This window comes from Gracilinanus agilis, chromosome 1 (genome assembly GCF_016433145.1).
Source record: "Gracilinanus agilis isolate LMUSP501 chromosome 1, AgileGrace, whole genome shotgun sequence".
NCBI lineage: Eukaryota > Metazoa > Chordata > Mammalia > Didelphimorphia > Didelphidae > Gracilinanus > Gracilinanus agilis.
In genome coordinates this window covers 799,756,115-799,781,906 of record NC_058130.1, presented here as the reverse complement: position 1 = coordinate 799,781,906, position 25,792 = coordinate 799,756,115, and the positions used below count along the sequence as shown (strand labels likewise).

Below are 25,792 nucleotides of genomic sequence, written 5' to 3'. Positions count from 1 at the left end.
CTCCATTTTGAGCTTTAGCCCATACAGCGTGATAGTAATTATCTCTAATCACATATCCACTTATTATTTTTACAAAAGGAGCATATTGTACTGCCTCCCTTTGCCACAATCGTGCAGGTCTTACCACTCTGCAGTCACCTCCTTGAGGAGTGTCAGAAGAAGGAGCACGAGATTTGCAGTGCCAATCAATTTCATTGACTTGTATAGAAAATTGAGGTTCACAAAGTATTAGTGATTACAAATTAACTATTTCCTGAAAAGCAGTGGCTACTGGGCCATTTACCTTTGAAATTCTCTCAGCCTGAGGTCTAGGGAGATTGTGAGAGCAAATAAGATTTTCCTTTTGACTTTGTAAGATTGCATTGTGTGGTGTGAAGCAACAGAACAGTTTCTGTATCTTGCATTAGTTTAATTTTTGCAGCCTTTAAACTAACAACCAGATAAACAACATATAAGTCACATATATTACAAGTCTGTGTTATGATCTTTTTTTTTTTTTTTTTTTTTACATTTTTTAAACCCTTAACTTCTGGGTATTGTCTCATAGGTGGAAGAATGGTAAGGGTGGGCAATGGGGGTCAAGTGACTTGCCCAGGGTCACACAGCTGGGAAGTGTCTGAGGCCGGATTTGAACCCAGGACCTCCCATCTCTAGGCCTGACTCTCAATCCACTGAGCTACCCAGCTGCCCCTGTGCTATGATCTTAAGCGTGTGTCTAATGGCAGCCAACTCTGCTTTCTGCAAAACCTATACTGTGTCTGCATTAACATGACACGTTTGCCTAATCTGGCTTCTGCTTTCTCCCGATTTGATGCAGCGTGAAAGTATTCACAGCATCAGCAGTAAGGTGTCATGAGGTTATTTTTGGGAAAATGATCAGAGTTAAATCCATAATTTGCAAGATTTTGGTACTAGGAATATTTACAAAGTGCCTTTGCCAATAGAGATACTGTACAAGTAACCTTTGAGCTTGTTTTTGTGCCATTTTGATAAGAATAATATCAGTATCAGAACCAATTTTTGTAATCTGATTAAGCAGTAACTCTGCCAGTATTAAACAACCAATAAGTGACTTTGTCTGCTGGTTAAACATTTGAATCCATCCAATAATGTGGTCACTCTGATGCAATGCATCCATGAGAGCGTGTCTCCTGTTTAAAATTGAGTCTACAAAAGTTTGAACATGATCCATTCTAAAGAATTTGCTTTTGGATAAAGCTGTTTCCAGTATCTGCCATGTTCTCTCATCCTCAGGTAAAATTTCTCTCACTGAGGAGATGGCCCAATTTTTTCTTAGAGTATCAAATGAATTTGTCAGCTCTCCTGAGTATATTTTTAAGAAATGATTACGCCAATTGATCTCATCTGAAAGTTTCTGAAAGTCATTCAAGCCTTTTAAACATTTTTTACTAATTTCTATTCTTTGTGGCCTAATGGCCTGTTGAAACACAATTGTTCCTAAATATTTAAAAGTTGGATCAATTTGAATTCTCTCTGAACTATTGACCAATTTAGGTTTTCCATGCAGACTGCTATACTGAGTTTTAAATATTCTGTTGACTAATTCCAGCACTTGTAGAAGCTTTTGACACAAGGAAAAAATGCTCTGCCATCCTCATGGCAAGATTAATTTATCAATCTGCTGGAGTAACTTTTCTTTTTAAAAAAAAAAAAGAATTTTGGGCTGTAGTACTAGTTGTTAGACTAAAATTCACTTCAGATAGAATATCTCTTTCCCAAAGAGCTTGTGATATATGAAAAATACCAGAAAATGTCTTACTTTTCACATAGAACATAATCCATCTTTTCTTGGTCATTTGCCATTTCCAATATAAATGTGAAATGTTTGATTTTAAATTTGACTTCACACTAATTTCTGCATTTAGCAAAGATTTGTTTGGAGATAGAATTGGTTGTGCAAGATTTTTGTCATTTCCAATTGAAAAAATGTGAAATGCTTTGGATCTGACTGGTACCTCTCCCTTTCTATTTTCACCAATGACTTCAGGGCAGGTTTTTAGTCCCTGAGAAGTGCGGCTTCTACTCTTAAACAATAGATGGGTCTAATTCTTGGACTCTGGATCTGGGCGGTGTGAATTTACAGCAGTCACCAAGATCCCCTTTTCATATGCAATGATTTCCAATGATAACATGAAGCCATTTGCCTTTTGTGTCAGAGTAAAATTTCTGCCTGGTTTAAATTTTGGGGGGAATCAAAGACTTTTCTCTGGTACCCTGAATTTTTAAGGGGCTCAAGGCTGGCCCCCCCAAACAGTTTAAATGCTGTTTGGTTGTGGATGTCCTAGTCTGTGTTCTCGGGAGATATGGTGAGGCCCAATCCTGTACTTTGGGACACTCTTTGAAAAATGTATGAGTCCACTTCAACTTTAATTTGGGGCAGGATCGTGTACAATGTCCAGCTTTGTGCCAGGCAAAGCAGACACGTTTTGTCTTTTTAAATCGATTTGCCATCAGATTCTTGTGGTCTAAAGTTTTTATGTCTTGGCATGCTGTTATAGCCTCTTGGTAAGGAATTGTCTCCTCCAAGAAATCTGTAGCATGGTGTTTTGTAGTTACAATCTGCCACGCTCTTTCAGCAGCTGGCCCAATTGGATTAAAGGTTTGTTCTGAATATAACAATTACCTATTAAGACTTCTAAATTTACCTGTGCCAGTAACTTCCATATTATGAAATCTTTGGCATGAAGCACAGATCCAGATAATTCATAACAAAAAATCTAACACTAACCCTAAATTCTTGCCAATTTCCAACCCTATCCCTAAAGTTGTGACAATTTCTAACCCTAACCCTAAATTCTTGATGACCTTACACCATTGCCTTCATCTCTGATCATGCCTCTTTCCCTCGTTCCCCCCCCCCAGGTTCCCCATTGTCATTCACTGAGAACTATCTAATCTGACTTTCATATTTTTCTCAGAATTCAGCCTCATAACCTCATAGTTTTTTTTGAAAGTTTTCAAACTTCTTAAAGGCAAGAGTGAATTTCTTTGGATATTACTGGTCCCAGCTTTAAGTTTTTTAAGATACTTAACAGGACTGCTAACAGGACTGCATAGAGGCTTTTTCAGCATTACTGTATTGCCTCTGTGCCAGATGTGGCAGGATAATCATTAGAAATGGATATTACATTGGAATGCCATTAGACTTCTAGGTGAAGTGAGAGTCTAAGAGAAGGGTTTATCACACTGCAGGGTGCATGTAGTGGCATTTTTCCTTTTTATAATTGTGTAAACCAAATTTTATACCAATGTTTAAAATTAATTGGGTGCTTAGCTTTAAGTTACAGGTTGCATGGGAATATCTACTGTAGTGGTTTTGCTGTAAAGTTTTTCCAAACTGCTGAAATGGTGCAGCTCAACAATCTGTGGCTGCTCATTCTATCCAACTTTGACCTTCCCTCACCACAGGTTAACATTGAAGGTGGTATTGAAAACCTACATATATGTTCAATTCTTTGCTTTTCTCCTTCCATCTTCCCCTTCTCCTTTCCTCCCTGGCATCCTTTGCTCATTCAATCTCTTTTGTTCATTATGTGTAACTTGAACCGAATTTAACTACAGCTGGATATCTGACTGGAGCCAGAGATACAGATCTGCATTGTTCTTACTGTGGTTCATTACTATTCAGGGGAGAATGGACTGGGATGCCTGGTATCAGTGTCTAGAAAATCAAATGTTTCAATTTCCAGTACTTTCAAGATTCATGGGCACCTCAGATTCCTCTCATTGAGCATTTAAATTTTGTCTATTGTGTGGATGAGTCCCATTTCGGATATATTGTAGCATGTCATTTATCTCATTTTAATTATTACTTCTATCATTATCATGATTTCTATAACTGTAATTTCTGTAATTGTTATTTCTGTTATTATTTCTAGAATAGTTGTTCCTAAAATAGTTGTTCCCAAAGTTTCCATTATTTCTAAAATTATTGAATACTTGAATCCACCTTCTGCAATTCAACATTAAATGTCCCATTTTTCTGCATAAATAGCACGTGGGTCTTTGGTTTGTAGATTCTCACAAAGGGGCCATAGCTTCCCCATAATTTGTATTTCTCCTTTCATGTTTTCTCTTTAATACTTTTATCTCCTTTCTCAATGCCCCCACTAAATCACTATCATTGTAATTTTTCTTTTCATGTTCATTGTACAAATATACTGCCATTCTCCTTAATTTATCAAGATCCACATTCTGCCAGTTATGAGATGGTTTTGAAATAGTCCTGGATCACCTTGCAACAATTTTTCACAAACTGCCTTCTCAACTGTCTAACATTGAAAGATTCATATATGAATTTGGAAAGCATATACAGGCATAGGCCTAGCTCTGGACCTAGATATGACCATGTGGTATTGGTTCAAGGATGGGTGTGAAGGAGGATATCTTGTGGGACCCTGGCCAGGCCCCAGGTGGATGTCTGACCATTTGTATGCCTACAGTTTCTGGGAACTTGCCACTCCCAAAAAACTGTAAACAGTCCCATGGATCTTTCAGGGAGGGTTGGCCCCCTATCTTGGGAAGATTCTTGGACCCAAAATTGTTTAGTCCAACATCTTTGGCTTTAATCCCACATGCCCCATTCCTTGCCAGGATTAGCCAGGTTATGCAGCCAAAAGCCACTTTTGTCTGTGACCCCCATAAATGTCCTTACGAAGCCCTCAGCCCTTTGGAGTCTCACCTGTGGAGAGGACACTCTGCCCAGGATTTTCCCAGTCGGGACTCTGGGTGGCTGTATCGGGACCCTGTGTCACTTGAAATTATTGTAAGCCCTGGAAGACTATGTCTCCCAGGACTCTCTCTGCTACAACTTCCCCTGATGCCTCTCACTTCCTTTGGGGGAGGTGTCAGGGAAAGTATAAAAGGGAAAGTTTGGTGTCTTTTCTCTCTACCTAGGAGGGTCTGCTCTTTCAACCCTGGAAGCAGTGTTCTCCATGCTGGAAGCTCCGCTCTCTACCCTGAGACCTTTATCTCTCTCTTGGCACCTTTTTCCCTTTCTTCCTACCTCCTAGTTTTCCTAGACCTTCCCTTTCCTAATTAAAATAAAACCTAGCTATTCAGACCCTAAAGTTGCCCTCTGATCATTCATTTGAGGGCTCTGGTCAATTTTCTCCACTGGAGTTGGGACTGCTACCGCTTCCTTTCCCTTCCTCTCTCCTTTCTCCCATCCATCCTACCTTCATCCCTTCATTTTCAACACACAAACCCCAGCCTTGTGAACCCAAAAGTTGGTGTCTCCCCCAATTTGGTGATGTATTTTTGGCTTATATATGCTCTTATTGCTTTTGCTTTTATACTTCTTGGTTGTATATTTTATTGTTGCTGTAAATCAAACATTTCACTGCCCATTTTATAATTAATAAATAATTCTTACTGAAAACTGTGGAGCCAGAGTGTCCTTGCATAGGAGCAAATCCAAACCTGTTCTCTTGATGAGACAAATCCCCTTAACAAGACAAACATCCATTTTTCTGGTCAAATATAGGTCTATATATCTTCCTCCCAGTTTAATAAGCCCGTCCATGAACAGGGAAGGATTTTCATCAATCTCTTGTCTGAGTCTGTCAAACTTTGTCCAGCTACCCAGTCTGTCAGAACGTACTCTCATGGCTTTGAGTACTGAATCACTAGCCTGACACAATCTAGTGTCATCAGCTTCACTGTTAAAATCCCATTTGGGGGCTTTTAGTGGCCAGTGAACTGCTCCTCTTCCCCAAGCTTCATTAGTGAGATAACCTTATCTTTCTTCCTTTTCCTTGACAATCCCTCTAACAAATGTTCAAAATCTATCCAGGTTGGATCAAAATTTTGACATGATTTCCAGCCTTTTGGTAACAGTTATAGGCTCATCCTCAAAAGAAGGATTGTTCTGCTTAAGTCCCTCAATATCCTGAGGGATAAATGGTTTTGGATGTCTTATGGGAACTAACTCTTCTTTAGAACTAAAAGTCAGTACTTCTCCTAAGGGGAATAGGCCTGTATCTTTAATATTTTTTCTTGTTTCTTTCTCTTGGCTTTCTGCTTGAGCTGCCATGGAGTTGGTGGAGGAAGTAGGAGAGACAGGGTTTCAGTAAGTTGAACAATAATTTGGGCCATTTGAGATATGTTCTTCAAGGTATACAAATAAAGTCTCAACATATGCAGGTTGAGCCTCAATTAACCTGTTTCCATTGTTTCTTCTAAAAGAGAACTAGGTAAATTATTTGGCAAACCTGATATATTTGAAGTAATCCTATCAGAAACAACGCTCCCCAAAATGATAATAGTCTAAAAAAAATCAGAACCTGGGAGCTGGGCCAGCTCATCAATGTTCTGTCTAGCACCATATAGAATTGCCTATAAAAACTTAAGAACCAAAGATTAACAATTTAATAAAACTCCTAGCTGGCTTGCCAAGTATCGTAAGGGTTAAAATAAGGAGTTTGACAAATTGAGGAGAGCATTTTAACAGAAACTTTAATTTAAGAAAGAAGTATAGCTAGAGAGATATAAATGAGAAGAGATTTTTAATATTATATATATATATATTATATATATATAATCTTATCTATGATAATATACCTAAAATTCCTAATACTACCTAAAGTTTCCTAAATCCTATCTCTAACTGCCATCTCAGGACAGGTTCTTTTGCCTGGCACACCAGGCCTAATCTATTCTACTCTAGCTATAAATGACTCACTAACTCCCACTTGCTCTTTCAGATTTCTATAGAAGCCCAACTATCAACAGTCAACTGCCAGTAGACCCTTGCCTCAAAGACAGACCTCTTGCTCTAAAGATCCCAGAGGCAAAAGTTCAACTATCAGGGGCTGTTTCCTTTCTGTCCTCACTAACGAACTGTCCCCCCCTTCACTTCCTGTCATAGGGCAGTCTACTTCCTCCCCTCAGTCCTGGTCTCTCTGGCAATAGTATATTCAGCTGTGACTCACTGATGTTATAAAGGATAATAGTATGAGGCTTCTGAAAGGTTGTACTGGATTTGGAGGGTTAGGGTTAGCGTGCTGCTGACAGAAAAGCTGTGCCTGTCCTCTCCTGACAGGCTTGCTAAACTGAGCTTGTCAGCTGTCCCCTTTTAACAATTGCCCAGACAAGGAACCATTGAGTTATATGTGTGGTTAACTTCTATAGTTTTTCACCCTGGGGTTGGAATGATTATTGACAAGGGCTATTGGTGCAATGATTGGATAGCGCTGTTGGATCTCACTGCGTGATAAACTCCCTTTCCCAAGGGCTATGGATATAATCACCACTTAGGAAAGGTACATATAACAAAACACTATTTAATTCTAATTAATGGGGTTAGGAACAAGGGAAAGGATGAAGGACTTTGGAACTTTATTGCTAATAGTCTAAGTTAATGATCAAGCTTTGGAGATTGCTAGATCAGGTAGAGTCTGGAGGTTCTTTTCCCTCACACTAACTCTGGCCTGACATGGCCGAAGCCAAGCCAAAGATTAGGGAAGGCTACTGGTGATCTTTGAATGACAGTATCACTGTTCTCTCTCAGCTCTATTGACAATGATGGTAATTGCTCCCTAGCTCTCTCAGTAAGGCAAGTTGGGTTGCAGGTACAGGCTTAACCTCCCACCTCCCAAGTTCTGCTCCAGACTAAGCCAACTTGTGCTGTGCCTGGCGGGTATTTATAGGATTGGCGCCAACTGACTTTTGCCCTGGATCACGGCATCTGGGTACATTCCGAGGTGTTCAACTGCCGGTCTTGTCACTCAAAAATGGTGACCATCTTGTCCCAGAAATTCAATACAACACTGATTCCTGTCACTTTTGGCCTACTAGCCTCTTAAATAGACAGCAGGAGAGGTTAAGAAAATCCCTTTAACATTTGCATTCATAAGATTTCTGACTAGAGTGGATTCTCTGATGTACAGCAAGATTGGAGCTCTGGCTGAATGTCTTTCCACATTGTTTGCATGCATAAGGTTTCTCCCCAGTATGAATTCTCTGGTGTAAAGCAAGACTGCAGCTCCTACTGAATGTCTTTCCACATTGTTTGCATTCATAAGGTTTCTCCCCAGTGTGGATTCTCTGGTGTCGAGCAAGACTAGAGCTGTTTCTGAAAGTCTTTCCACATTGCTTGCATTCATAAGGTTTCACCCCAGTGTGGATTCTCTGATGTGCTGCAAGACTAGAACTATTTCTGAATAGCTTTCCACACTGCTTGCATTCATAAGGTTTCTCCCCAGTATGGATTCTTTGATGTACAACAAGACTGGAACTGTTTCTGAATGTCTTTCCACAATGCTTGCAATCATAAGGTTTCTTCCCAGTGTGAATTCTCTTATGTACTGAAAGATGGGAGGCCTGACTGAATGTCTTTTCACATTGCTTGCATTCATAAGGTTTCTCTCCAGTGTGGATATTCTGATGTCCAGCAAGACTGGATCTCAGCCTGAATGTCTTTCCACATTGCTTGCATTCATAAGGTTTCTCCCCACTGTGGATTCTCTGATGTTGAGCAAGATTGCAGCTCCGACTGAATGTCTTTCCACAATGCTTGCATTCATAAGGTTTCTCCCCAGTGTGGATTCGTTGATGTCGAGCAAGACTGGAATTCTTTCTGAACGTCTTTCCACAATGCTTGCACTCATAAGGCTTCTCCCCAGTGTGGATTCCCTGATGTACTGCAAGACGGGAGCTCCAACTAAATGTTTTTCCACATTGCTTGCATTCATAAGATTTCTCCACATTGTGAATTTTCTTATGTAAAGCAAGACTGCAGCTCCGACTGAATTTCTTTCCACATTGCTTGCATTCATAGGGCTTCTCCCCACTGTGAATTCTCTGATGAACTGCAAGACTAAGTATCCCACTGAATGTCTTTCCACACTGCTTGCATGCATAAGGTTTCTCCCCACTGTGGACTCTCTGATGTAGAGCAAGAGAGTAGCTATATCTAAATGTCTTTCCACATTGATTACACTGATAAAGTTTCTCCCCAGTGTGGATTCTCTGATGTACAACAAGACTGGATCTCTGACTGAATGTCTTTCCACACTGTTTGCAGTCATAAAGTTCCTCTCCAGAGTGGATTTTCTGATGTATAGCAAGACTAAGGATCCCACTAAATGTCTTTCTACATTGCTTGCATTCATAAGGTTTCTCCACAGCGTGGATATTCTGATGTACAGCAAGAGAGTAGCTGTGTCTGAATTTCTTTCCACATTGCCTGCAGTCATAAAATTTCTCCTCAGAGTGGATTCTCTGATGTCCAACAAGATGGGAGGTCTGACTGAATGTCTTTCCACATTGCTTGCATTCATAAGGTTTCTCTCCAGTGTGGATTCTCTGATGTACAGCAAGAGAAGAGCTCAGTCTGAAAGTCTTTCCACATTGCTTGCATTCATAAGGTTTCTCCCCAGTGTGGATTCCCTGATGTACTACAAGATGGGAGCTCTGGCTGAATGTCTTTCCACATTGCTTGCATACATAAGGTTTCTCCCCAGTGTGGATTCTCTGATGTCCAGCAAGACTGGAGTTCAGTCTAAATGTCTTTCCACATTGCTTGCATGCATAAGGTTTCTCCCCAGTGTGGATTCTCTGATGTCCAGCAAGACTGACCTTGTGTATAAAAGTCTTTCCGCATTGATTACATTCACTAGAATTTTGCTCAGTGTGCATTCTTTGATGTTCAATAGTGGATGAATTTTGAGATTCAACACAGAATTCTCTCCAAGATAATTTATCAGGACCATTACTCATGGATCTTTGTTGGTCACTTTCTTCCACAGAAAGGCTCACATCTGTTGGAGTCACTTTCATTTCAGGTCTGATCTCTCCTTCTGAAAGAAATAAACACCAAACATACATACATAGTCACATATTCACATATATAACCATATCTCCTTTCCTCCACTGTCATAACATAAACTGCTTTATATTCTATTTCCTTGAGTATATAAAAAGGAATTCTTAATCCCTTTCTCTAATTTAAGTGGGGACCTAGGGGTCCTTTAACCATTGAGATGTTCAGGGATTAACCAGCCCATAGTAAAAGGAAGTAGAAACCAGAGACAGGAAGTGAGTTAAGAAAGGGACATAAAGGGGCCAGCATCAATTGGTCAAAAGAGGAACTTAGTTGGTGACAGGTGCTGGCAGTTACAGGGAAACTTGTCTGCTGGGAGTGTGTTGGGTTGGTGGTTGGCATTTAGTTGTGTGAAATTAGAATCTGTTACCCTGAAAACTATGATTCCCAACAAAACTATGATCCCCAGCAAAAACTACAATTCCCAGAACCTCACTCACTTCCTGTTGTTATGTGCTGACATAGACAGGATATAAATTGGGTGGAGTTCCGAGTCTAGAGCTCTTTTCCTTCCTGTCAACAGCTTTGGTGGAGCAGCAACTTTTGGACTGGTAGAAAAAACTTAATCACATGATTCTATTTTGTTAGATAATAAACTTCAAGTACTCAACTTTAATTCTTATATTTTATGGCAAGCAGAAGTGGGGTTCAGAACTCTTAATTCTGAGTAGATTCATTTAAAAAGAAACATTTCTTCTGCCATGGGTTTTCCACCCCCCCCCCATCTATCCCTACCCCCCCCAAATCTTCAGAGCTGCCTCCTGCTGCTAAATCCCTGGGTGATCCCAGCTGCCTGCTTTTGCTGCTCTTGCTGCTGCTGTTATTGCTGATTGGAGCCTATTTCAAACAACTCCCAGTTTTAGTTTATTTTTTTTCCCTACCATTCCTGGGTGTACTAGTCCTTGCAATTAGCTTGCCCAAGATTCAGGGGAGATTCATCTCCCTACACCCCTTTGCCATTCTGGCTGGCGCAGTCTCTACAATACATCTAATACAGGATTCCTCCACACTATGTTCATCGAGGAATTCTCCCCCACTATGGGAGACGCCAGAGGTGTGACAAAAGGAACCTAAATGGATAATGATCCTGGGGAGGGGAAGGAACCTTACAGAGTCTGGAGGTAGATTTTAAGCCTTTTCAGACTCCATTGTCTTATGGAAATCTGTTATCAGAATAAGAAAAGTGGACTATTGAATTCAGTGCCTGAATCCTGTCATATATAGTATTTGCTGATTGCTTGTTTTAAGATTTTATTTTGTTTAAGTTCTGTTATACTACATCACTTTAAGTTACTGTGTCTTGACAATTAGCTACATATGCTGTTACATACTCTTTAATTATATGACTAGACTGGAGAAAATACCATTGTGAAAGTCCAAGAAAAATTTAATATTAAAAAAATTAAATTGATTTTAAAGGGCCTTCTGAAGTGAAGTGCCTAATTATTGCCCAAATAAGCATTTGTAGAAGGTGCAAGTTTTTCTAAGGGACATGGTACCCCTAAATAGCTTGTCTCCACATTAAAATGGGTGAGCATATAAAAGACATGCCTTTTAGAGCTGTTAGTCTCATGCCAATGGTGGGAGCAATGTTGTAGTCCTCATCTCCATAGTACAATGAATGAGATATAAAAAAGTCATAACTTTTGGAGCTATTATAGTCTCAAGCCAAAGGAGGGAATATGGTTCCCCTGTGATGGGTTATAATCTTATAAAGTTTTCCAAAGGGGCATGTTACGATTAAAAATGATAAAGACTGATATAAGAGAAATTAGTAGTTTAATTAAAGCCATGGCCATGTTGGTAAAATATATATATGACCGCGCCTGCCTAGCTTTTAGATTTACCGCCAGAGCCCATCCTCTCTGTGCGTCAGTCAGCTCCTCAGGAAGATCAAGAGGCATTCTTTAGGCCCTCCTCTGAATTTAAACTGCCCCCTACGTGGGGACCTTTGGCGTCCCAACGCCCTAAGACCCATTGGAATCATGGGTAATGTAGTCTCAAAGTCTCCCACATGTCCATAGGGAGTCTGCTAGACACTTCTCTGAATTTAAAACAAACAGGCATGGTATCCCTAATGGGCCCAAGGAAGAATTTTCCCATGAAGTCTAAGTAGCTTATGAATGATTTTTAACTCTTCAGCTTAATCTACCTCCACCAGAATGATCTAGATTCTTGGTGATACTTTAGACCCAAAAGATTTTCTCAAATTAGCTGCTAATACTACTATTTTATATAAAGTTGTTTTCTTAGTGAAAATTTGTGTATCCTGAGTTGATCCGTGTTTGTCAACACTCTCCTCAGAGGGGATTGTATAATTGTCATAAAATTCTAGTTTTAGTTTTTTCTAGTTAAGAAACTTTCTACCTCCCAGAATCCAGGAAGTGAACTGCTTGGAGAAGGCGCCATGAAGATGCCTGCAGACACCACACGCTGCACCAGAAGATCCAGAATGAACTTTGGGAACTGTACTGTGGGGGGTTGTAACATATTTATTTTGTATATATACTCTTATGCCAAAGGGGACTACCTCCTAATTCAGTGATAGGCCAGATGTGGCCCCCTGAAATGTTCTATCCAGCCATGCGACATTATTCCTAATCTGACAAATACAATCAGTAGGATACAACACAATGAAACTTTGAAAGAGTTGCCTTAGAAATAGACTGATGAGCATTTCCTTTCCTTTGGCCCCCTCTTTAAAAAGTTTGTCCCTCAACTGCCCTAATTGGCTTTTTGTCAATGTACCTAGCAATCATTGTTTTGTACTCTTTCCCTTTTATCCACAAATTATTGTAATTTATAAGTTGGTTATGTTTACAAGATCCATTGGGGAGACTAGTCTTCCAAAGGATCTCAGGGGTGATTGTGAAATTAGAATCTGTTACTCTAAAAACTGATTCCCAGAGAAACTAAAATCATCAGCAAAAACTATGATTCTCAGAACCTCACTCACTTCCTATCATTATGTGCTGACGTAGACAGGATATAAATTTGGTGGAGTTCTGTGTCTAGCTCTCTTTTCCTTTTTGTGAGTGGCTTTGGTGGAGCAAGGACTTTTGAGGAGGTAGAAAAAACTCAGTCAAGCGGTTCTATTTTGTCAGATAATAAACTTTAAAATACAATACTTCAAGTATTCAACTTTAATTCTTACAGCTGCTGGAATCCATATAAATTGTTGCTTTCATATCTTTGGCAATTATACAGGCATGTTTTAAAAAGCTGTGAGTTCTGCACCTTAAGCATTTCTATTTGAGAGAAGTGAAGATGCCCACAGAGTGGCAAATTGCCATCCTTCATGAAAGAACCATCAGTGAATAAGACTAGATCTGGGTTGTCTAAAGGAGTGTCCAAATTAGGTCTTGATCAATGATACATGTAAAACCCAGTGGAATTCTGCATCAGCTATAGGGGGGTGGGGGGTTGGGGGGGAAAGGGAAAGAACATGAAATATGTAAATATGGGAAAATATTCAAAATAAAATAAAAATTTTTAAAAATAAATAAATAAAGGAGTGCCCAGGAGATTATCTTGAAGTTTTCCAGCCATGGACACTAAAGATTCACAATCATGTAATGGTTCTCCTGTAACTGGTAACTCTGGAAGGAAGGTGGTAGGATTAAGTGTTGTGCAGGATTTTTGGGATCAATGGCTATAACAGAATTAACTGCTAGGAACTTGACTTAGGGATAGTTTCAGTAAAAAAAGTAAGGAAAATGATCACAAGATTTTAAAAGAATTAATCAAAGGATTAGTCCTGGCTAGCTCGCCAACTAAAAATGTAAGGGTTATAGTAGAGTTATAAATTAATATTATCCCTTTAAGCCAGAGAAAAGAAAACCTAGCAGCTTTTAACAATTAACAATTTAGTTTTATTAAAATAGAGATGGTAAAAGAATATAGTGAGTAAAATGAATATAGTAAAGGAGAGAAATATATGAAAGAGGTAGGGAAAGAAATTGCCTAATACCTAACCCTAACCCTAAATTCTAAAACTGCCTATATCAAACACTAATAACAACCAACCCACAAAGTTCCAACCCAATCCACGCAACCAAAACCAACCCAATCAGTGTTTAATCAAACCCCAATTATGTCTGTCGATGAAGACCAACCCAATACACTCCCTGCAGTCAACTTCCCCACACCTGCCAGCACCTGTCAGCAACTGACTTCCTCTCCTGACCAACTGACATTGGCCCCTTTATATTCCCTTCTTACCTCACTTCCTATCTCTCTGGTTTCTACTTCCTTTCACTGTGGGCTGGTCAATCCCTACACATCTCTAAATTAGAGAAAGGGATTAAGAATTCCCTTTTATAAGTAAGAAGAAAAGTCATCCAACTTAACTGAGCACAATCCATCCTTTGAAAATACCATTACCTCAAATCTAAAGAACAGTTTAATTAACAGAAAGCCTCATATATGACCAAATTGGCTCTTCATAACAAACCTGCGATTTTGGCAAGGCTGGCATTATTATAACTCAGACCATGACCTCAGAATGGTGGCTGAGCGATTTGACCCAAATCCTGGCAGCTGAGACCAAACCTTGTGATTGGGCATGCTCTGTCATTAGTACTAGACAACTGAATTTCAATCTTTCCTGTTTGCTTTTATTTTCATTACCTATCTTCATAGGTATGATACCACTGGGTGCATGAATACAACATATTCTTATTTCATAATCTAGCTTATCTGTAAGCATTATGTAATTTTTGTGACTGCTTTCAAACTTATTTTTCTGTTGTATTATCTGAAATCAAATGAAGAAAATCAGTGCTCTTTTTTGTATTTACCCAAGTCGTAAAATATAAGAGATGCCTCTTTTCCCTAAAATAAAATTCTTCTAATAAATAAAATTTAAACAAAGAAATGGCATTTCCCATTTTTAGAAATGTCAGTGATTCCAAATGATCATAAATAGGTATATGATGCTTTGGGACTGGATTCAATGACACCTCAAACTAAGTTTAACAGTCTTTTAGTTTTTCAACTTGACATCAAATTCTTTCCAAACTGCCAGGAAGTTGGGCCATTCAAGCTCACAGGCATACAGAGACTCTCCTTGGCTGTCACTACACATGAGTAAATAGTCCCATTCCTGGGTTACCCTGCAATTCCAACTCATCAAGTTTATAATCACAAGATTGAGATGATATTTCAGTTTGCATTCTTGCAGCAGAGACAGCAGAGTCTTTGCAAAGCCAGGTCACTAGACAGGCAGAGTAGAGGCTGGTTATGAAACCATCATTGACCACAATGTTTTTACAAAAACAGCCCTTCGCTGACCACTCACTGCAATACTGTGGTTGTGTGTAGAGGGAATTTCATCCCCTCCCCCTCCTGGATTGCTGACCCAGTTCATCTCATTTTTCACATGCCAGCACTGCATCCATGAACGTAAAAAGGGTGTGGATGGACCCCACCGGGGCTTGCTCTACTTCCCTGAGCAGGCAGGTCAGATGGATGGAGAATCCTGCAAGATGAGCTACACATGGTTAGACTTAGAGTAAGAAAGAGACTTAAAATACGTGCTTATCTTCTTTTTCTATTTCGAGTGATTAATAAACTTTATGGAAAATAAGAACTTAGAAATGTTCATTTCAATCTAACAGTTTGTTTTCTGATTTGAGCTTACCTCCATTTATGTTATAATTTTTTTATCTGGGAGTTTCTTAAAGGAATCATTTGGTAACTCAGGTTAGTTGTTAAGTGGTTTCAGTAAGAGTGTAGCTAATTTTCCAGTGGTAGAACAAAACCTATCCTTACAAAGGTGGCTTTGTATATAAACATTGTTTAAAAAAAATACAAAACAAAGTGATATATGCCATTGATCTCCAAGTATAGTTATTATTTAGGAAAAACAAATCTTTCACAGGTTAGGTAGCAAAGCATGTTGTTGACTGCTTAAAGAGGTAAAACCAAAAAAAAAAGGAATTTTCATCCCTCAGCAAGAAAGCTTGTATAATTCTCTTCCTATTTTCTTCCTCATATAAATGCCAACATTTTCATGATATTCTTCTTAAAAATCCCAATACTGGTAGTGGTGCATTCTAATTCTACCTCAGAAACTTGCTAGGACTCCACAGAAGCTCTGTCTCCCTCCCCTCAACTATAACACGGGCATAATAAGATCAAGTAACTCCTAGGGTTCCTATGAGGATCAAATGAGAAAATATCTACAGTGTGACACATAGAAGGTGCTATATGCAAATGGTGGCTTTTATTTTATCATTATAATTCTGATAATTTCCTCCTTTGATTACTTTTCTTCTTAAACTGTCATTCTCTTCATTCCTCTATTTCCTCATTTCCCTGTTGAACGCATTTCCATTCCCCAACACACTTTTCTCCCTGGATCATCTTTTTAAACCACCTCCACATTGGGATCCTAGACTGTGAGCTCCAGGACAGCCCAGACTGTTTTGGTCTTTCCTTTGTATCCTCAGGGCTTAGCACAGTTCCTAGAATCTATTTTATATTTAATCTATATTTATTCACTGGGCCCAGGACTTATGTCAGGCCCAAGCTCTACCAGGATCCTGGCATTCTGGTCTCTCTCCTGGAAGGAAATGCATGCTCTGGCCTCAGCCATGTTTCTCTCTTTCTGGCCTTTATTTCTCAGCAGTCAACAGTAACTCTGTTGGAACCTAAGCAGACCCAATCCTGAAGATCCCAAAGACTTCTTTCTAGATTCTCATCTCCCTAAACTGAGATCGTGTGTCGTGTGATCACCTGCTTCTCCAAGAATATGACAAAGATTGATGCCCAGAGACCAGGAAAGGGCCTGGGGCTGATGACAAAGCTTAGCCTTGGATTGCTTCCAAGGAAGGCAGCAGTCCTTACTCCTCCTCATGTGCTGCAGGTCAGTGGAGAAAAGAAAAATCAGGAAACCAGCTGCCTGGCTCCACTCTACATTGAGGCTCCCTGATCTCAGCTGGGTCCTCACCATGGCAAGGCAATCCTGTGACATCTCCCTCATAGGTTTCCTTTGCCACCCACCACAGCACCCTTCCAAAGATTTCCCTGGTTTTCAGCCTTCCCTTATGGCTTCCTCCCACTCCCTGCCTCATCTTCTGAGCTGAGAACTTGGCCTCATATTTCAATGCACAAAAGTTGAACCTCTCTGCAGAGGTCTTTTATCCTCCACATCTCACCCAGATCAGCTGCCTCCTTTTCCTCTCTGGTCTCAGGATCAGAGAAAAAGGTCATTCTTCTCCTAGCTAAAGAAAATCTCTTTCCATGTTCAAAGAATCCCATCCCATCCCTCATCTCAACTCCATTTATTTCTTCCTCTAGTCTTCATACTTTTCTTTAATTTTTAATCTTTCCCACACTAATGAACTAATGACTCTTCTCATATTATAACCAATAAACATTTTCTCTTGAATCCTCCAAACACTCTCACTTGATCACTACATCCCCACAAAATATCGTCCTATGTCTGTGCTCGAATTCAGGGCTAAACTGCTAGAGATGGCCATTTGTTGTGCCGGTGCCTGTCCCTTGTTTTCAATGCTATACTTTCCCCCAGCATCCTCAGTCTGGCTCTCCTAAAGCCCCAGGCCACCTCCCCACATTAGACCTCTCTAGTGTTCCTTCCCTTCAGGGCCTTCCTTCTCATGCTTCACTACAGCACAGAGAAATGTCTGTTAATCACGGCTCTCACACACCACTTTTTACCTCACTCACCTGGATAGCAGCTCCTCGGGACTTCTTGCTCTAGCAACCACAGGGCTTTCCTTTGCTCCAAATAAGAGATCACATCTTCTCTGGGAACTGCAAGCCCTGCGCATGGGGAATCAATTAGGGAGGAAGATGGAAAGAAACTTGTCATTGGGTTCTCTTAAGGGAAAGCAATGTGAATCCAGTGACTCCATTCAGAGAGGGGCTCACGGGGGTTCCCACATGAGTCTGCACTCACCCCTAAGTGTTTGCAATGCTGGGAACCCAGGATAGGGTGTGCCTGTTATTCTGCCGTGGGACCTGACATGAGCAGAAGGCCAATCCCGTCACACACTCCCTTCTGGCAGGAACTTCTAACCTCAGACTGGGGAAAAGGGTGACTGTTCTGGATCAATCTGAAGTCTCAGACACTGAGACCTTGAGGGATCAGCTCTTGTCCCATCACCCTACCTGCTCCTCACTCCCTGAACCTCCTATAAACCTTTGGAATGTCCACTTTGGTTAGTCTGTGCCTCTTCCACTGTGGAACTCAACCACTCCTCATTGTTCCCAGTTCTGTTTCTCAGCCACTCAATCAGTCCTGACAGTGACAGAGGAATGCAAGCAGTGACTACAGGATGCTTACAAGGACTCCTGAAGAAGTTTCCAAAGCATTCATTTTTGGGGAGAAGAGGGGGAACAAGATCATGAAACCAATATGGAATGAGAAAATTTGGTTCTGGTGCATTTTCTTTGTAGAAGGATGGACTCGTTCCATAGTTTTCCATTTTCACAAAATCAGAAGTAGCTAGAAGTGTAGTGGACAAAGACCTAAGGTTAGAGTCCAGAAGGCCTCAGTTTTAATCTGGCCATATACAATTATTATGTGGGTGCCTCAGAACAAGCCACTTAATCTAATCTCTATTTCCTCAACTGTAAAATGGGTATAAACGAGTGGGAAGATTAAGGTGAAGAAAAAGTGACATAATTTAAAGAAAAAACCTTGGAAGAGTATCTGGAAAAGAGAAGGTTATTATAAATGCTTATTCCCTTCCTTCCCTTTCTCATTAGCTGTGTGTGCTAGAGGTTTAGTGCAAAAAGAAGGAAGATAAAGGACAAACCTGCTCTACTGTGGACACCCAGGAGCTGTGAGTTACAAGTTTATGTTTGTCAAAGAGAACAATATCCTAAATAGCAGATCCACCCTAGAAAGGAAGAGGTTAGGAGGAAAATCTGCCTGAGCAGTCTACCGAGATGGGTTTGGGAGACACAATTGCAGGCTAGGTAGAGGAGAGACAGAATCAACTCCAAAATTACTTCCATGTCTGATTCTTCAACATGGATTTGATCTTGGACTTTAGGAGCACCAAAGGGAACCCCCAAGGTCCCATTACACAATGCAAAGTCCTTTGTAGAAAAATTAGGCAGCAGAGGGGCTTGTCTCTGGGACTCAGCATACTAGCACTTTTCCCTTCCTCATAACTAATAAATATTTCAAATCCTGCCAACTACTAATGAAGACATTCCCTTGGATGGCAGACTCGGGCAGCAGGGAGAGGCTCCTTACCCACAGAGAGCAGGTTCTGGGCATTCTCCAGCATCACCTCCTTGTACAGCTCCTTCTGGGGAGAGGACAAGAGGCGCCACTCCTCCCGAGTGAAGTCCACAGCCACATCCTTGAATGTCACCACCTCCTAGAGCAGCCCAAGGCGGAGCACAGAGGGCTGAAAGTCAGGTCAGGACTAATAATCCAACTCTCACCAGTTACAGGAGGAAACTGAAGCACACAGGTCTGGCCCCCAACCTTTTATGAGTGTCAGTCAACCCTCGAAACCGTAGTCTTTCAGAGCCTGATTGAACCTTGAGAAAACAGCTCTCATTGGAATAACATTGAGGAATGTCTAACTATGGAAGGTGTCTCCCTATGAGATCATGGAGAGAGTCTATGCTCTATCTGGGAGTTGTGTGGATTGGTGGAGGAGAAAAGACAGCTCGAAGTTCTTTCTCACCAGAACTTATAAGCAATATGTTCTCACCTGAAATCTGTGAAGAGATTATGAGAATCCTGCCAGTGTGGTGCATTCTGGAGGGAAGAGGGTTTTATGTGATGCCTCAAAAGAGAACAAAGTTCAAGGAAAGATGTAGTTTGTTTTCAGCATGACTGCAATCGAGTCTTATCTGGATGAACACAGGAGGAGGTTTCTAAAGGGATATTCATCTGGACTTGACTGAGTGATCTGGGATGGTTTTCAGTCAGGTGAAGGAGAATTGTCTGTTGTTACATTCAGGCCTTGAGGTTCTTGGTAGGATGGACCACAGTGAAAACCTTTTGCTTCATGATTGCTTCCATGTGTATTCGGCATCTATTATTTATATTTCATTAAACAAAAATAAAAGAGTGGCTATGATGGAAGAACAGAGAGTTACTTCATTCAATAAAAAACACATTATTTAATTAATTTGTGTTTGGTTTGAGCTTATTCATGAGAAAAAATGTTGCCACTTTCTTTATGAGAAAGAAAAGATTTAAACATACCAAAGAACTAGAGTCAAGATAATGGGTTAAGAGTGCTACTGATGGATAATATAAAGGTGAGATTGGCCAGATCTGAAAATACCCTTCTACTTCGGAGGAATCATCTCTATCTCTCTAACCTGCTGCTGCTCTGTGCAAAATGTGTTTGGCCACTGTGCCTGAAATGGTCTTGCATTTCACTTCTTTCATTCTATTCATTTATTTCTCAACAACTGAGAAATTTGTCGCTATTTTTTATATTTTCCCAAGAATTTATGAATCTTTTCTTTTCTCTGGGATCTCGAGTCATTCTTTTTCACTGCATCATATTCATTGTGCATGTTCTCAGCAAAGAAAAGCAGTCCTCTTATGGACTGATAACTGATCTTTAATTGATTCTGTGACTCACAATCAACAGGTGCTATTCCAAACCTCTTTTATTCTCTAACCTCCCACATCTGGGAAAAAGGGAATCTCTAATATCTTATTTCTCACCTGGTTCTACTTTTTTGTGTCTGACATTTCTCCAACATACCCTTGATATGGGCACATTCTCTCCCCCTCTCTGCAATCCCTTTTCATTCCTCTTTTGTGCATTGTCTTCCTTTGTGAGATTGTGAGAGTTAGAACCTTGAGACTAAGAGAATAGAAAACCTACCATAGCAAGGCTCCCCAAAGAAAACAAAAGAAAGAACAACAGATTCGGAATGGAAATCCACAGAAGTGAAGGACAACTTAGAAGAAAAGTTTTAAAAAAAGGTAAAAAAAAAAAAAAAAAGATCTTTCCAATTCCAAAATAAAATATACTGATTTTAAAGATAGGATAAACACAGACAACTGAAAGATCACAGGTCACCCAGAAGAACACAGTTGGAAATGCACTAATGAAATTAATAATCAAAAAGAATTGGATAAAACTTCAGGACATAGAAAATGAAAATCCAGAGGAAAGAATTCAAAGACTGCCTTCAGAATGAAATTTAAGGCTACTGACTCCAAGATAGGTAGTGGTAACATCAAAGAGTTTAATGCATAAAACCAAAATAAGGTACTACAAGTCTTCAGGAGAAAGACCTTCTAATACAATGGAAAGGACACTGGAATGACACCACTGTATTCCAAATCCAGTGGAAGTATAAGAATGTGTTCCAGAAAGCATTGGAACTGAAGAAGCCGTCCAGGCTGACCTAGCCTATGGGAAGACTGAATTGATCTTGTATCATTTCTTTATTGATCCTATTTACACTTAATTGCTTTTGTCCCATAATTGCCCGAGTCATGGTTCTCTGCCTCTTGACTTAAATTTGGCATTCATTTCATCAGTAATAGGTTAATTATAAAATCCAGATCTTGTGCACTTAATCACTGTTTTATTTTTGTTTCAAGATATTAGCTGACCTTGGAAGATTCAGGTGAGTCATAAGGAGTCGGGCGTAGTAGCCTTTCACCATCAAACAATCCCTCAAAGATGGTTATTCTGTTGTCCAACCTCAGAGCTTTGACTTTGCATTTGAACTCAAAGGCTGGTTGGCTCCTTTTTACTAAACTTCCAATCAATCATAGTGTTTCTATATCCTAGCTCTGAAACCAATTGTGTTGCCCTCAATTCTTTATCTTTTCTTTGTTCTGTTCTCCCCCAAACTTAAAAATTGAGGTAGCCATCGACTTCTTCATTGACAGGCAGAATGCCTCTGTTTATCTTGTTTGGAGAACTGCCTCAGTTTATCTTTTTGTTAAATTTCACTCCCAACACCTGCAAATGTGAGCCTAATGATCATGGCCAAAAAAGTAAATGTTCACTAATGAAGAATAGTCCGAAATATTTTTAGAAAGAAAACCTGAAATTTACTTTTGGAAAACCCCAAACAGTACAAAGCAGGAGGAGTGAATAACTCCAGACAAACAACTGTAGCAGAGTAACAACAGACAATAAGGGTTAGCTTCTTCCTAAAACTGCACAAGGAGAGAGAGAGGGATAAATGAAGAAACCTGGTAGGGTAACAGTGAAGCCAAAGACGGAGGGTATCAGGGGGAACATCTTGTGATGTCCCATCTACAGGTGAATAATGCATCTTTTGTGGGACTACAGGACAAACTGGGAGAGCAGGCGGAGACTGACAAGAGAATGATATACTCAGGTTATATCAAGAACTAGAAATGTTCAATTCCATTCCGTCTACATTCAGTGCCTTTTATGCACCAGGCCCTGTGCTAAGTCCTGGGGATTCCCCAAAAGGCAAGACAATTCTTGTCCTCAAGGAGCTTAAAACTCGATGATGGAGGAACACACTATGCAAAAAAAAAAAAAAAAAAAAAAAAAAAAAAAAAAATACATCAAGCAAGGTCTGCCTAGGAGATATAGAAAATAATGAAGGCAATCTAATTTAGTGGGGTTAGGGTTAGGGTTCTTGTAGAAGGTTTTAATTAGGATTTAAGGGAAGTGAGGTCAGCGTTCTGAACTGGAAAGGAAGAAATATTCCAGGAATGGGATACAGCCATTAAAAATGATTGGAGCCAGAGGCATCTAGGTCACACCAGTGGACAGGGTGTCAGATCCAGAGTGAGGAGGAGCTGGGTTCAAATCTAACTTCAGACACCTTCCTAGCTCTGTGACTCTGGGCAAGTCACTTAACCCTGATTGCTTAGTCCCTCTTATTCTACTATCTTAGAATTAATACTAAGATGGAAGGTGAGGGTTGGGGCAGTTAGGTTGTTCAATGGATACAGAAGTAGATGTAGAGATAAGACTTGGCCCTGGTTTCAAATCTGGCCTCAGACACTTCCTAATTATGTGACCCTGGACAAGTCACTTAACCCCCATTGCCTAATCCGTAACGCTCTTCTGCCTTTGAATCAATACTTAGAATCAATTATAAGAGAGAAGGTAAGGGATTTTTTAAAAATTCCTGCAGTTGAAAGAATCCAGGCCTGTGTCACTGGATTGAAGAATACAAATTGGAGAATAAGGTGTAAGACTGTAAAGAAGGTCTTTGAATGGCTAAAAGAACATTACATATCTGATCCTGGAGTCAATAGGGAGCCACTGAAGTCTATTGAGTAGGGGAGTGACACAATCAGAACTGCACAGTAGGAAAATTACTCCAGTGGCAGAATGTAGAATGATTTGTAGTGGAGACTCTTGAGTGTGGCAGACCCACCACCCCTTTTCTGAATAGTCCCAGCAGGATGTGATTTGGACATTACCTTGAAGTGGAAAGGGTTCCACTGATGAATGTTCTTATGGGTAGATGGAGATGAGGGCCTTGCACTGAGGCCAGAGAGGGTTAGTGCCTGCAGCCTGCTTGTCTTGATTTGGGGAAGATTGCAACCTTTGTGTATGTGTGTGTTGGGGGAGAGAGAACAGGCAATTGCAAGAATAGGATAGGGTTAGTTTGGCTCGGGGTCCAGACGTCCAGGCAAATCGAGAAGAAAGAGGTCAAGTGTAAAAAGCAAAAGCTGAAATTTCTGAGTAATGAAAGGTTTGATCTTCTGAGAATATCAATTTATTAAAACAATGTATTCCACCTGCCTAACACATAAAGCTCTGGGCCTTTTCCGAGCTTAGGGCTAGACTTCAAATATAGGGGGAAAGGAGACTTATACGCTTTAAAACCAAGTAATGAAATAAGAGCAATTTATTCAAAGGAAACAATTCACTATCAGGCAATCTGATTTCTAATTGGAGAAAAGATTAGGACTTTCCAAGATGGAAGGGGGAAGAGGGAACCGATGGAGTTCCCTGAAAAGGGCTCCCACTCCTTCCTGAATATCTGTGAACAATCAAAGGAACATGAAAACAATAACTGATTGATCAACACGGATCAAATTTTTAGATGACACATGGATTGCTCGAGATGTACAATTAGAAGAAAATTCTTTCCCTCGAGCTCAGAATCTGACTTACCCTGCTGGGTCCTTACTTAAGGCTCCATTTTCCCAGCCATGCAGGACTAGGTTCAAATAATGTAATTAATTAGGCTTTTTCCCAATTCTCATAGTTGAATACACTTTCCTCACAATTTGGACTAGGCATGCAATTGAACAGAAAGGGAACTGAGTCACAAGATGGAGAGTGTGATTTAATCAGTTCCCACAATTAACTCTTTGCTCTTATGATTCCTTAATCCTTCTCCAATTCAGTAAGAAGGGACGTTCTCCTCTATGGAAAAGTGTTCTCTGTGACACCTACAATAATATACATTATTGTGAAAAGTACTGCAGGATGGCTGGAAAAGGGGAATCCAATGGCTAACCCTCACAAAGCAGAGGCAGACAGCATCGGGAAGGCAGAGCTTACAACACCTATGTAGGAGACTTTGAGTGTATCAAGTATACAGAGAAATGAGAGAAAAGATGATTCCTGTGGCTATGAGTCAGCGAATGAGAATCTAAATAAAACAGAAAGAGAAACGGAGTAATAGAGGAGGAGAGCCTTGTTGGAAAGGGATACAAAAACGGATGAAGGGGGAAAAAACACTAAAAAACAGACTACTTGAAATGGAAGAGAAAAGGGGAATACATTTGACTAAGTGAAGAAAAGGGAGAAGAAATATATAACATATTGAAAGCAGAAGAGATAAACAGATTTCTGAAAAGCACCTTAAAAGATTTATTGCACCTTATAACTGGAACCTGCATGTTTTTTGTATCACACGGAACTTTTATAAAAATTAACCATATAGTAAAGCACTGAGATACTGCAAACAAATGTCAAATACAAAATCCCACAGAAGATGAATAAGTCTGTAAAAGAAAATTATCACGACAAAATAATATGATAAAATTTCTGGGATTCAGCTCAGTTCTAAGTGGGGAAAAAACATTTCCTTGTAATCATACATTAAGAAAATAGAAAGATAAAATGAATAACCTCAATATACACTTTAAAAATTAGAAAAAATTCAATTGAATGATCTAAAATAAGAATAAAAAAAGAGAAGATATTAAAAGATAGAGGGGAATTAGATAATTCTTGTGTGGAATGAAATTGTGCCTTATTCCCCAGTATACACTGATTTGGTATATTAGAAGAGATATAGGAAGAGTAAGTTGCAAAAAGATACAGGTTGGAAAACTGAGTGGCTCATGGACAGAACTCGGAAAGTTCCAAAAGAGTGTCAGGACAGAAAAAGAGAACTTGAAGCATGAAGGAGAGACCTGGGTTCCTGTTTCCTTCGAAACTTGGAGGGAGAACTTCCTGAAGGGAGTTCATTGACCTTCCCTAAGAGGAGCAGTTTACCTGTTGAACCCTCAGATCAGCTTTCCAGCTTTTGAATTTAGCTTCCCATCTGTTCCTGCCTTTTGTTCCTGATCTGAATTTGAAGATACAATTGTGTTCCTGAGAAGAAAGCCAGCCTTAAAGAGACTTGAATCTGTCAGTACTCTAAGACACCTGCAGGCATTTGCCTGTAAGGCCTTGGTGACTGAATCCTACTCTAACAAGCTGAACTATACTGCCTTTACCAAAGACTGTTTTGGAGTGGCCTTAGTCAGGGAAGCTAGATTTAGGGATTTTGGGGGTACAGAACAGAGATTAAGGTGCTACTTAGCAGCAAGTCACAGAAGACAGATCCCTGCAGACCTCTTAGATTGGAAGGAGGAGATTTAGAGTGTTTAGAGCTCGGGAGATAACTTGGCCCTCCTTCCCATTCCTGGTCCTTGTTTGTTTACTATATTAAACCTTTGGTCAACTTAATTTAGATGTCAGATTGCATTCTTAAGAGATCCATGTCTAAAGGCAGCCATTTTGGCCTATCAGCCTGAGG

At 40.0% G+C, this 25,792-nt stretch overlaps 1 protein-coding gene across 1 annotated transcript in view; it reads right to left on the bottom strand.

Moving 5' to 3' along the window:
• Window positions 1-7,875: 7,875 nt before the first annotated feature.
• The window catches only part of LOC123230599 (zinc finger protein 383-like), a gene marked incomplete at its 3' end in the record, with an annotated part of 42,036 nt that continues 24,119 nt past the window's right edge, over window positions 7,876-25,792 (bottom strand). The window contains exon 2 of the mRNA XM_044656731.1: window positions 7,876-8,487. Coding sequence (XP_044512666.1) covers window positions 7,876-8,487 — 612 coding nt within the window. The remainder of the gene's footprint in view (window positions 8,488-25,792) is intronic.